At 46.1% G+C, this 13,149-nt stretch overlaps 2 protein-coding genes across 6 annotated transcripts in view; both read right to left on the bottom strand.

The window, feature by feature from the left end:
- AMBRA1 (autophagy and beclin 1 regulator 1) overlaps window positions 1-7,561 on the bottom strand; it is a 138,817-nt gene extending 131,256 nt beyond the window's left edge. For 3 of the 4 annotated variants that reach the window (XM_074909501.1, XM_074909505.1, XM_074909506.1), the window contains exon 1: window positions 7,442-7,561. The gene's annotated coding sequence lies outside the window, so the exon portion shown is untranslated. Of the gene's footprint in view, window positions 1-4,714; window positions 4,731-7,441 lie in introns of those variants that run through there. The other variant, XM_074909502.1, reaches the window with a different exon arrangement.
- Window positions 7,562-9,283: 1,722 nt separating this feature from the next.
- On the bottom strand, window positions 9,284-13,121 carry HARBI1 (harbinger transposase derived 1). Of its 2 annotated transcripts, none has more exons than XM_074909499.1 (3): window positions 12,846-13,121; window positions 11,742-12,464; window positions 9,284-11,158 (listed from the first exon to the last, which is right to left on the bottom strand). In XM_074909499.1, the coding sequence occupies exons 2-3, from the start codon at window positions 12,409-12,411 to the stop codon at window positions 10,782-10,784; spliced, it is 1,047 nt and encodes a 348-aa protein (XP_074765600.1). In that variant the 5' UTR covers window positions 12,412-12,464; window positions 12,846-13,121; the 3' UTR covers window positions 9,284-10,781. The 2 variants fall into 2 exon arrangements, with proteins under 2 accessions (XP_074765600.1, XP_074765601.1); XM_074909500.1 differs by having other exon boundaries at window positions 12,991-13,120.
- Window positions 13,122-13,149: the final 28 nt, after the last annotated feature.

Raw genomic sequence — 13,149 nt, 5'->3', positions numbered from 1 at the left:
TTTTCTTCTTGTTGTTGGGTTGGGGTTTTTTGCCCCCCCCTTTTTTTTTTTTTTTAATTGGGATGACCAAAAGTGGAGTCCAACAACTGGAAGATTAGCTGATGCCCTGGATGTGGTCCAGGGCACCACAGAAATTCTAAAAGTGGAGAGTCAAGAAATTTTTCTATAATTGGCAGTTTTGTTTTCTTAACAGTTTTCTCCCTTCAGGGCATTTCAGGACAGCATGCTGGGCTGTTTACAGTTTTGGAAAGAGCATTACACAGCCCAACCCCAAGCCTTTTACTTGCTCTGCACCAGCTGTCCTTGAAGAAACCTTAAGAATTCCCAGACTCAGAGCAATATAAACTCACTCATAATTGTCATTTTTACAAATTCTGAACCTCTAGAAAACCAAAGCGAAGCAGCAAATTGGTAATACTTCATAGTGGTACACTGACACAAAAGGTAGGGAGAGAAGAGGAATAAAAAGAAGCAGATTCAAATCGCCATATAGAGAGGATGTCAAGATATTTTATGCATTATGCAGTAGTTTACCATTTCAATTAGAAATGAGCACTTTACAGAGATGATGGTCCCATCTCTGAACATGCCCCACCCCACACCCCAACATCTTTGGCTTTATTAATTTTGTGGAGATTTCAGTACCACCATTCTATAAGCACAGCTGGCTTTGATACAAAAAATAATACTGGAGTACTACCTCGTGTTATTCAATTCTCCATTGGGGAAAAAAGGTTATTTCATACAGCCTTCAGCTCTTAAGACTACAAATCTATTACCACTCCAGAGAACTTCTGGGTTGAGTGCTGGGCCCAACACTAAAAGCTTTTCCTGATGTCTGCATACAGAAACAGTGTAAACAGCTCTACCAGTGTTTAAAAATAAAAGAAAAAAGCTGCAATCAGTAAATGCTGTTTAGAATGAGAGTTCTATCCAAAAGATACAAATGTCCAAATAACTTCAGACGATTTTGCTGCCCAAAGAGGTCTCAAGTGACTGATGAAGAAAGAGGCAACATTAAGTGAAATATAAAAGCTGTCTCTAGCTTTGTAATCTGGGATCCACAGAGACAAAGCATGTATAAGCTTCTGTAGAAAAGACCAGAGAGGAGAAAAGCATGTGCTGGTGGTTTCTGTCTCAAAGTCCCTTTGTCAATTTAAAGACTTCCACAATGCATTGACTGTAAAATGGATATGATCCACATAGTATACAGGCCAGTGCAAGCAGTATACTTTGTACTAAAAGAACACAGATGGGGGAAAAAAAACCAAACACCAAACAACAAAACAAAAACAAAACTGTTGTGAACAATGAGGCATGTCACTGACCCGCAAAAACACAAGAAAACTTGTCTCTAGGAAAGAAGAGAAATAGATTATTAGTACTCTAAACTGTCCAAGCTCTGGCCATGGGCCTGCCTATCTCATGAGCCAGTAACTTCTGTTTTCAAAATGTCTGTTCTTAAGCAAAGTGTCCAGCACTAACAATAAAGCATGCCATTTCATTTATTCCAAATTAAACTGCAGCATCTCAGGCTTTGAATATCAGCAAGATATAACAGTTCAAGAGTATTTTTATTGCATTTAATAAATTTTAATAAGAATTTATCATTCCCACTATTGTACATGTGGGTGGATTTTCCAAGAACAATCGTAAGACCATCAGACAGGCATAAAAACAGCATACGCCACGCTACAGCCCAAATGCTTTATCTTCACTGCCAGCGATCCTCATGTAGGCTGGAGTCACAAGACCTGCTATTTTCCCCCATATTTCCTATTTGTAGAAAATACAGATGATTTTCCCTTATATTTTACACAGTTTAATTTTGAGGCAAACTGCTTTATCAAGACCCCTATGTCTTTCAGAAGCTCAACAGAGCAAAGAAGAAAACATCCTCCTTACTGCAGACAGTCAGAGATCATCTTGCTAACGACTAGACTACACGGCCTCTCCTTTTACAGGACCTTCATCGATAAAGCAGTAAAACCTGGTATTGAGACCCACAGACAGATCTCCAAGAATGAACCAGATGCCTAAAACATCATTTAGAATTTCTGTGAACAATCACACAGCTCCAGCAACTTTCAAGTTCCCTTCCATGTTTACACTCCAAGTTCCCCCTCCCCGCACTTCAATACAGAGATTACGCTGCCAACACCTTCCTAAATTGTGCAAAACAATACCACATAAGAAGCCCCAGAAACGCTATTCCAGATAGAAGACCTGAATTCCACTAGCAGTTTTATTAAAAATATTGATTTAATTCATACCAAGTGTCATGCCATTCCTGCTTATCTTTTTCATGTCTCCACTGAAAGACTGAGCAAGATTTTTTAAAGTTTATGCAAAACCAAAACAAAAAAGCTGCTTTGCCCTCTTTGCACAGCATCAACTCAGCTAAACAAACAAGACAACTCAGAGAGTCCTAGTTTGGTAAGTAATCGAACTATGTAGCACTGGAATTTGAACAATGCTATAACAACAACAAAATCAGTAAAAAAAGGGTGACATGACTCATACCCAGAATAGTTCCATGGATCAAAACTTAAGACACGTGTTGGAGGAACAAGACTAGGTTCAGTATTAAGCGACAAGGCCACATCAATTTCTGACAATGTAGCTGACCAGCTGCTTATTTAAATTTTCCTCAAACAACATGATTTGTCTTCATTTGTGGTACTTTCATATGAGCTTTATGACCGTTCTCAGAGGTTCTAGCTCTCCCTGGGTTAAAAACAAAAACAAAACCCAGAAAACATTCTGTAGCGAGACAACTTCAAGTTATCTTGCAGCGATATCTAAATGAACAGAAAATTGGAAATAAAGTTACGTTGCACAGGAACCTTTAAACAAGGCTAACCCTCAAACAAAAATAGTCCACAGAGGTATAACAAACATTTATCTTAAGCATGATTAACCAAAACAATGAAAAAAAGCAAAACTAGAATGCATTCTTTCACTCTGTTTCTACTTTTGCATCTTTGACCATGCTTTTAAAGAACAAAAACCAGCTTAATTTAAGACACTCGAATCATGCAGCTTCCTGACACGGGAGCACAGAGCCAATCTTCAACTAAGTGCCCCTAAATACGGAAAAAAAAAAACCCACTAAAAAAAGCCTTAGGAGGAAAGAGAGAAAGTTTCTGATGCAACAATGTAACAGAGTCCAAAACTAATACCATGAAGGCATTTTCATTATATGGCCCTGGTTTTAGACTTCAAAGTTCTTAAGATATTCCCCAAAGTATTATTCTGTAAGCTGAAGTTTTCCCTTGATTAAGGCCAGAGAGATTTGAAAAGTCATTCCAAAGCACATCTTCTGCAGATGCACTAGATACACTGCTCTAAGTTGTATCCACAGCTCTAAGCGCTTCCACATAAATCAGAACAGGATTCCTAAAGAAAAATGACTTGTATTAGTGCGTCATGACTGAAAAATTCAATGCTGTGTTTTAAATTGAAACTACAAACAGCTCAGGAAATTCAATTACATTACAAAGATGTCAATAGTACACTGTCATTCCAGGATCCTGTATGACTGCAACAGGGAGCTGATTGCCATTAGAATCTTAATTTGTCTTCCTGGTCTGGATTAAATGAGCTATGATACTCTTAAAAGAACTTTTCAGTCAGTACATTAAATTGCTAGTTATTTGCAGAAAAGTGATGAGGAAGTAGAAGAGAAACTTGAAGATATCAGCCCCTAAAGGTCAGAAAAGGAACGGTAAATACAAAAAGGGAAGTAATAAAAACAAGCGATCAGCTGTGTCTGGAGTCCGACAGCTTCATTTACCAATGAGAATACGGAGGACTTTCACGACTATTATTACAATTTCCACACAATGAATTCTTGAGAAAAGCACTATTAGTTCCAGTCCAGAAGACAGAAAGAGAATAAATATCATTTCACAAAGCTGTAAGGTAAGTCCAACAGCAGAACTGAGATCCAGAAGATTCAGAGTTGGTTTCCCCAATTCCACACTCAGACCATGGCATCCTTTGCCAAGCACTGTACACAGCAGGAAATGAGACAGAGAAAAGAGCACTAGAGCAATATATTGATACAAATAGGGCTACATAGAATTCAGATTAATCCCTAAGAGAACTACTCTCATTTAGACAGGGAAGTAAAGGAATTGTCAATTCAAAAAATCACAGCATTTACATTAAAATCACATTAAGGTTCCTCAAGTTCAAGAGCCACAGCCCAGTGCCCCCTAGTGACATCAGACATGCAAGAGAAACCTGGGAGCACCAACATGAGAGAGTATCAGAAGCAGAACCAAGTATCCACAAGACGAAGACAAAATATTTTATGCATTCAAGGCTGCATTTAAGGCATGTGCACCTTATCTAAGTAGTAAAGTAAAAGCAACTGAAAGCGAGAACATGTTTTAAAAAAAATGTAGTTCATATAATCTCCTGCTCACATGGAAATAATTAAATAAGGTAACAAGCCAAAAAGCAAAAGTGATCTACACAGAAGCTGAAGTCTTCATGCACAGATGTATCAAAGAAGAGGTGGGAGACAAAGACGATTTAGACTCTGAACAAAGAAACACAGCCAGTTCTTGACACCCTTTCCCTTCCTGGCCTTGGACTGAGACTGTGGAAGAAAAATAAAGGGAGTGGGGGAAGGGTCCAAAACACGGGTCAGAGACTCCTCTCAGCAATTCTACACTGCTCAAGGTCGAGAATTAGTGCTACATACCGGGAAGAGGGCAGCAGGAATCACTCTGCCAATACAGCCCAAAAGACCTCACTGAGAACATCCGAAGCGGAGCTGTGCGAGTACACAGATTAAGATGACTCTCTCCACGCTCAGGCCTGGCACCTCATCATCCTGCACGCCTTCAACAGTTTACAAAAACTGAAGACAACAAACAGCTATTAGACAACAATCCTAGACAGAGTTCTTAACAACCAACGTTGAATCCTGAGAGGCAGACAAGTAGGTCTCCTCTTGTTTTAAGCAACCCAATCAACAAGTCTTTCACTAAGCAACTACATCATTTAACAACCTTCCGTCAGAATATTTCTAATATTCATCCTATTCCACCGCACATCACCTTGTTATTTGCTTTTGAAAACCACAATACTTTTGCCCTCACCTCATTAAGGATTGGTTCCAATCACCCTCCTTACTAGGTTAGTGCAGGGCTACTAACATAAAACACGCAAGGTAACTATTAACATGCACTATGCTCTTTATTAGGTCTCCAATAATACAAACTCAGTAAGGGGAGGGGGGGGGAAGTACCTCAATGCTATCCATACTAGTAAGTGTTAACATCAACAATAACTTTGTAAAAGCCTCGAATTCAGTTAGCTTGCTAACCAGGGCATAAGAGACACTAAAGTTACTTTCCAGAAGTTTTGTAACAAATGATGACACAAAAAAAAGGAGTGAATATTCAAATACCTAACTGATGGCAAAGGGATACTAGCAGACAGTATCCCTGCTTGGCTTCTTCATAACTGGTTGTTAGGGCTGTGTAAAAGTTCTGCAGAGAAAATGGAAAAGTAGAAAACAACCAAACAAGAATCCGGAGGGTCAACTGTGACTCAGAAAAGGGCAAAAGAAAGAAAACTAAGAAGTTGTCAGCAAAGTAAACATTCTGCGTAAACTCCCCAGCAACTAAATCTGAAAAGGCAAGTCCAGATATTTGGATACAAGTATAATCTTCATTCCAAGTATTAGAAAAAATATAAACGCTAATGGACTGCCATATTCCACACTGCCACAAATCAACAGATGGGTACAAGATACTTATTTGTTACCATCGAAACACAAATGGACCAATTAAAAAAAAAATAGTTATCTAGAGCAACACCAATTGTGGACCACAGTACTAGTAAGCAAGCTATACTGAAGAGTTATGAATGTTAGGAACTGTGTTACAGCAGCCCTTCAGAATACAAACGATGATTTTAAATTTAGCAGAGAATTTCAGGTACTGCTGCCTACGTCACCCATAAGGCATTCAAATCTGCCTGGGTTTAACCCCATACCACATTCTGAAAACTGACCCAACAACAAAATTAAACAGTCTGGTAATGGATTGGCAGTAAGTGTACATTACCAGCAGGTCATTCTTAGGTCCCATTTTAACATTCCCATTAGCAATTTGAAAGAGGATGGGAGTGGCAAAGGCAAAGAAGCCAGATGACATTTGCAGAGGACACCAAACTGGGTGGAGCAGTAAACAAGGACAAATATAGAAAAACACACTGGGTTTTTATATAAAGATCTAAGAACGTTTCATGCAGAGGAGAAAATGGAGCAGCACTGAGCACTCTACTGAACATATTTACACGGACTCTACATACAGACTGCTGATCTTCCTGAGACCAGCTTGTGCCTAGATCATAGCTACCCTTGAATTAGTCTCCTACAACAGAACGATGCTGTAAAAGTGTGTATTGGAAAAATTATGCCTTAACCACCCAAAACATTTCTTTAAGATAAAATTCTGGTTTAGTGCACGAACTGTGTTGCAAAAATGGCTTTCCAAATACAGCAGAGAGCACAGTACATCTGATCATGTGACCTCAAAAAAATTCAGCGAACACTACAGAAATCTGTGTTGTCCAGAAGAACACTGTAGGTGAAAACACAAACGTTTCTACTAGTTAATTAACTGGCTACGTTCCCTCACAAGAAAAGAGATAATCAAGTGTCATCGCACTAAAGGCACACATGAATGCATTTTATGCAAAATACTACTTACACAAGCAAGAGTTCTGCCACACACGATGAAAACCAGAAGGAGAGATAGAGAAGACAACACTTACTTCACATTTTATTTGGCTACAGCCGGAAAACAACACCACCACTATTTATTATTTCAAACCAGCACTCCCAAAACACAGCCTGACCTTACCCAGAGCGCGGGTGCGTGGAGGCCCCGGTGGGCCGGGCGGGAGCAGCCGGGAAAAGGGGGCGATGGAGGGGGGAGCTCAAGACACCAAGCGGGGACACAAAAAGCCGGTTTTGAGGAGCGCTCAGGCGGAGCGGCCGCGGGGTTGGGGCAGCTTCCCGGGACTCGGGAACCGCTCTCCTCGGAGGCCTCCCTCCCTCCCGGCCCCGCCGGCCGGCCAGCGGAAGGCCAGCGCCACGGGTTTCGCCCTCCGCCGGCCGCGGCCGGCCCGGGGCAGCGCGGCCCGCGGGGAGCGGGGCCCGCCGTCGCCGCGGCGGCCTCCCCACTCCCCCAGCCACAGGCCGCGGTCCCGGAGCTCCCGAACAAAGGCCCCGGCAGCGAACCCCGGCTCCCTCCCCGGCCCGGCCCCGCTCCGCTCCGGCCCGACGGCCCCGCGCGGGCAGGTGTCCGACACCTTCCGGGGCGCCGCCGCGGGAGCGACCCCGCCCGCCCGCCCGGGGAGAGGCGGCGCGGGCCCTGGCCTGGAGCCGGGCCGAGCGCGTAGGCCCGGAGCCTACCTGGTGCGGAAGGGCCGGGGCCGGGCGGAGCGGGGTCGGGGCCAGGGCCGGGCCCGGAAGAAGCGGCCCCCGCTGCTCGGTCGTCGCCGCCGCCGCCGCCGCTCCGAGCTCCGGCCAGGCGAGCCAGTCGAGCGCCGAGCCGGAGCCGAAGAGCGGCGCCGAGAGCTCTCCCAAGGCCCGAGCAGCCGAAGCTAGAACGCTGCCAGGCCGCGCCAGCCGAGCCAAGAGCTCCTCCACCGCGCTGCGGCGCTGCGCGCGGCCGCCCGGCGGCGACGGAGGGCAGGCAGGACGAATCGAGCCCGGAGCGCTGGGGGCGGGGTGTTGGCCCTGCCGGCCCGGCCTGGCGTGGCCCGGCCGCCTCCCCGCCCCGGCGGGTTCCCGCGGCTGGCGGCCGGGGCGAGCAGCCCGCGGGGCCGGGAACGGCGCTCTGTCAGGCAGCCGGTCAAGCGAGGAATTCCGGTGTGCCGGCCGGGCCCCGGCCTGCCCCCGCGAAACCTTCGGGGCCGGGCCGGGCCTCCACCGCGGGTGGTCGCGGCCGCCCCGCGATGGGGAGGCCGCTCGGGCAGGCAGCACCTCACTCCCTCTTTCGCGTGGACTGACTGTTCTTCTGAAATCTCACCGTACAGCACGTTCTCTGCGTCTCCTGTCTCTTCCCCTCCCCCTCAAGACTGATACAGTGTGGAAAAAATATAATTTAAAACAGGCAGGAAAAGACAGACGGTATCAGAGTGAAACACATTTAGAGAGAAGAGGATAAGTCTATCAGATGAGATATGAGTGCTGCCTCATCTGTACTGGAGAAGTGAGAACTCAGCGAGGGGGGACTTGAATGTTGAGAAGAAAATCTAAGCAAGCCAGGGTGCTTTGCACCAGTAAATCTGCAAAGAAAAAAAGAGTCAGAAGGCCCAGACAGGTGAAGTTTAGAGACTGAGGTTTGCTGTAGTACACAGGACTGAGGGAGCAAAGTCAGGCAGCAGCACAGCCAGCCAGTCTTCGGAGAGGCATTTTAAGGGAAAACTCAAAAGGGCTGGTGGTGGGATTTTACGAGGAATTTAGTCGAGTAGTGAAAACCGCAATACCTTGGACAGTCAGTCACTGTCACCCTCCAACAGGTGACTGGGGTTTATCAGACATTATACGGTCAGGGTAGACTTGACTTTGCAAAGCTCTGACAACACACAAATTTGTAAATCTCTGGAATGCAGCTGGGAGGATGAGGTGAAAGTACAGAGGAGACAGAAAGCAGGAAAGAAACATGAATCCCAGCTGTCAAATACTGTCTAAACGCAAGGGGAAAAAAGTCTAGACTAATCGTTTTGAAGGAAGCTGCTTAGGAGTACATGGGGGAAAGTATTCTCTAGATGAGGAAGTTCCATTTCCCAAGTGAACTGGAGGGTACTGACATCTGACTCAAGGAAGAATAGTAGTTTGGAGTGGGCTGGTTTTGTCTGGTGTGGCCTGATGCAGTTTTTGCCCAAACTGATAAGGAGTGAGATCAGTTTTGAAATTAAATTCTACCAAAGGTGACAGTGAGCTTACAGAAGACAAAACCCAGCAGCAAACGCGTTCTGGAAAGTGCCTCCAGTTTGAGTTCACTCTGGTCACAAGCCGAGAAGAGCTATTCATAGCATAAGTTGAGAAACTCAGGCTCGTTATTACGTGACAGCATTTGTACCTACACGTGTCCAAGTCTCACTTGACCTTAGCGTCACCCACGCAATTTATTCAGTGTCTGATGGTGTTTAGGTCTAAAGATCAGTATTTTTTAGCATAGTCTGTCAGATATATTATGAGCCATCAGGCACCATATAAGGAAGCAACTCCTACCTTAAAATTGGGGTTTTTAAAGAAAACAGTGCTTGTATGCTTCTTGCTAGGTAAAAAGAGCGGGTTTTTTTGCCAGAGTAACAGTAGTTCTTACATGATACCTCATGAGAAGATGTGTAAGGAAAACAGAATTACATCTCAGATTGTTGTACATGATTTTACAGTTCTCATCAAAGCTTATTATGAAAACACCTTGCGTATACATCATAAAGCACACTTGGTTTTCTGTAGGATAGTAAATGCTTACTGCCATTGCAAACCTGGCAGAACTGTATCTAATCCTGCATCTCTATCCTATAGTTAGGAATGTGTTCCATACTTCCTTGTTCTTCAAATGTAGGGCATGATCCAGGTTCATTTCCTCTAAAGGACAGACTTACCATGCCAGATGACTACACTGCTACTTTAAGTAGCTACGTTTTTGCAGCATTCTCCATTCCCTACCACTTTTGTTTCAATTACTGCCCACTAAACAATAAAATCTAAGAAAATATTTTCTCAGACTGCTGTCAAGAGATCCTTGGAAACAATTGCATCTTTTGGAAAGAGAACATTGCCAGGAAACTTCCCAGCCTTGTGCCAGCAACAACTGCGTATATTAATCGTCTTTTTCCACTGAATAGGTAGATTGCCAGCAGTGGCAGAGTAGCCTTTCCATACATCAGCTCTGATCTAAATGGAGAACTTTTGCAATCATCAGTTCAATTTTTGTGACCTGGCCAGTCTTTGGCATCTCTTTTACAGCAGCCAACAAGATGAGTAATTTTCTGTTGTGGCAGCCATGTTTAGCAAGACCTAGACTGAGATTTACTAGCCCTAATATCTCCTGATATCTGTTAAGTAACCAATAGAGTCAACCATAGCTTAACATCTTCTCCAGTCTGTTTGGGAAAGAAGAAACGTTGAACCCTTCTGGACCTACAGGCAAGCACTAGTGTGTACCCAGCAAGAAGCCAGACCTCTGACAGGGCACAGCTGTCAGCTTTGAGAGGAATCGCTGGAGTTCGTGAGATCTGCAAAACTGCAAAATGTAATTTAGCAAGGAATCTGTACCTGCAAACAAAAAGATAAATGTTTGCTTTGCTGCTCATGAATTCGTGGCAGACAGGAGCCCAGATGGAAGTTTAGTCTGTGTGAAATAGTGTTTAAAGATCAATCATAATTGGTTTGGGTTACAAAGTGTCATGGAATTGTTGCTTTGTAAAACAGTGCAAGGCTTACAGATTTTTCATCATTATCAAAGACAATTTCCCAAGTTTCTCAACTGATCTCACATTAGTCACCGTTTTCTAAGCCAGGTGAAAGGGGAGTCTCTACAATAAAAGTTAAGCAATTAAACTGCATCTCTGGAGGGACTGAGAGAAGCTCGGAATACCGCCTGAAATGAAGAGAGTAAAATCTCTCCTTGTCTCACATCTGCTTAGTCTTTACAGACGTAAAGAAGAGGAAAGGACATATTTGCTCCCTATATCTCTGCAGATGAACTGTTAAAAGCCTTCTCTCTGCCACAGCATTAGCTAAAATGAGTAAGTAAAAGTTCCTGACGAATACGACAGGCTTCCGAGTCCATTGATTCCATTTGCTCGTACTCTTCTTCTGGTTGTTCCATGTGCCCTGTGGCCGGTGAAGACCACACATCCAGCCCATGTTCCAGGGAGATGTTATGGAGTACACAGCAGGCCAGAATGATGTGGCTGGATTTCTCTGGAGAATACTGCAGGGTGCCTTTGGACCCATCCAGGCAGCGGAAACGCGACCGAATGGTTCTGAACGTCCGCTCAATGACATTGTGAGTGGCAGAATGCGCCATGTTGTAACGGTATTCAGCAGGCGTCTCAGGGATATGCAGAGGGGTCATCAACCACGTTCGGAGAAAGAAGGAGCTGTCACCTGTTAGCAGTGAAAAGGAGGAGGACAGGTTACATACAGTTAACCACAGATTTCAGCTCTTGGCCCTTGGTTTTCTGGTACCACAGATACAGAAAAACATTTCTCTGGCTAAAACAGAAGGTATGAGAAAGCATGAAAGAGCAACACTCACGTTTACAAATGTGGCAAACACCAAAATAAAGGCATTCAATTTTACACAGGGAAATCCTGGAATAACACAGAAGAGTTTTAAGAGAATTCATTTACTACATAATACAGTGAAAGACAGCTGGACTAGGACCCTACATAGAATTAAAAATTGCATAATTCAGCTTAAAAGGGTGTAGGATACTGAAAACAAGCTCTTAACAGAACGAATGTAAAATAATACGTACAATAATCAGAGTGTATAAAACAGAGGTTGGAAATTACTGTTCTAGATTTCTAAGAGAAGGATCGTCCAAACTGAATCACAAACCTCAAGGAATTTGCAGGAAAGCGATCAAAAGTAAACGTATCACTTGTGGCTGGAGGCTCTAGACCCAATAAGGAGCCAACATACAATAGACTTTCCACAGAAAACAATGATGAAAAATTGACTTACCAAGGAGCCAGCCATCTTTATGTAGCTCAGTTTCAAACTGGCTTGTAAGGGCTGCCCGCTGCAACACCACACAGTCGGGCAGGCTGCCTGGCCAGTGCGTTTCTGCGCTCAGGAGGACTCCTCTGGCATCACAAACCATCAGGCAGTTCAGGGAGTGGAGACCCTTTCGGTTCACATACGACAGGTCCTCAGCATTGGGTGCTTTGATTGCCACATGGGTGCAGTCAACCACCCCCAACACCCCCGGCATGCCTGCCAGCCCATAAAAGTCATCCTTCAGGCTCTGTACCGTAGCTTCATCCTCAGGAAAGTGAATAAACTGTGAGGCTCTTTCCACCAATGCCTCGGTTACGTTGGCCACGCAGCGGCTCATGGAGGCTTGACTAATGCCAATAGCATCCCCCATACGAGTCTGGAAGGAGCCGGAGGTATAGAAACCCAACGCGGCGAGTATCTGCGTCTCCGGACTGATGGCCCTGGACCGCTGCGTAGGGCGAGAGAGACTGGCTCCCAGGAGCTCCACCAGGTAGTAAATGAACCGTCGGGGAAAGCCGTATGTGGATACTAGATACTCATCCGTGACATCCTCCAGCTTGAAGCGATCCAAAGTCCTGTGTCCACGGCCATAGAGCAAGAGGTCGCAGTCAAGAACTGCAATAGGTACGGCCATGGCGAGGCCGGGGGGCTCCTCCGTTACTGAGCCTTCCCTGAGCCTTCACCTGCCTAAAGTGAAGGGGAAAGAGACTCAGAAGGGTTTTTACTGGTCTACCTTTCCGTTAACCATTTTCCTTTAACTCAGGCTATCCACCGAGCCTTTTAATTCGTTGTATCTGCTTTTAAAAACAGGGAGGTCGAAGCAGGAGGGCTCCCTGCTCCCACTGCCCGGCCCAGACGGGAAGGTACTTCCCGTGGCGGGGAGGGGGCTGGGGCACCGCAGCCTCCCGCTTCCCGGCCCTGGCAGCCGGCCCCAGTCACCGCCGAACCGGCCCCGTCCAGCCCCGGGATGGCAGAGACCCAGACGGCCGGTACCCGTGTCTCTGTGTGTCCCCGCTCTCCCCGCTGCCGCCGGGCGGGTGAAACAGGCCCGGTGGGCCCTGCCCTCACCGGCGGCCCCTGAGCGCTGAGGGCCGGCGGAGCCACCTCACCGGCAGCACCGACCCGGCCCTTCCCGGCCTGCGGCCGCTTCCAGCCCGTCCCCCGCCGCCGGAGAGCCCGCCGCCGCGCTGCCCGGCCCGGCCCCCGCCGTTACCGCCGCGGCAGATTCGCCACAGCGAGGGGCTCCGGCGGGACCGGCGGCGGGCGCTCCCCCTCTTATCTCGGCCCCGGCTGCCGGCCCCGGCGGCCCAGTGCGGCGCGGGCGAGCGGGTGGGGATCGGTGGCGGCTCCGTGTGGAAAGTGCAGGCGCGGA

The sequence above is a fragment of the Athene noctua genome, chromosome 6 (genome assembly GCF_965140245.1).
Source record: "Athene noctua chromosome 6, bAthNoc1.hap1.1, whole genome shotgun sequence".
In the NCBI taxonomy this organism is placed as follows: Eukaryota; Metazoa; Chordata; class Aves; order Strigiformes; family Strigidae; genus Athene; species Athene noctua.
Note: the sequence above shows the minus strand (reverse complement) of the source record. Positions and strands in the feature narration are given on the sequence as shown.

Coding starts and splice junctions, on each gene's coding strand:
- HARBI1 (XM_074909499.1), bottom strand. CDS start 12,411: ATGGCCGTACCTATTGCAGTTCTTGACTGCGACCTCTTGCTCTATGGC. Junction 11,159..11,741: donor TAAAGATGGCTGGCTCCTTG/GTAAGTCAATTT, acceptor CACTGCTAACAG/GTGACAGCTCCTTCTTTCTC.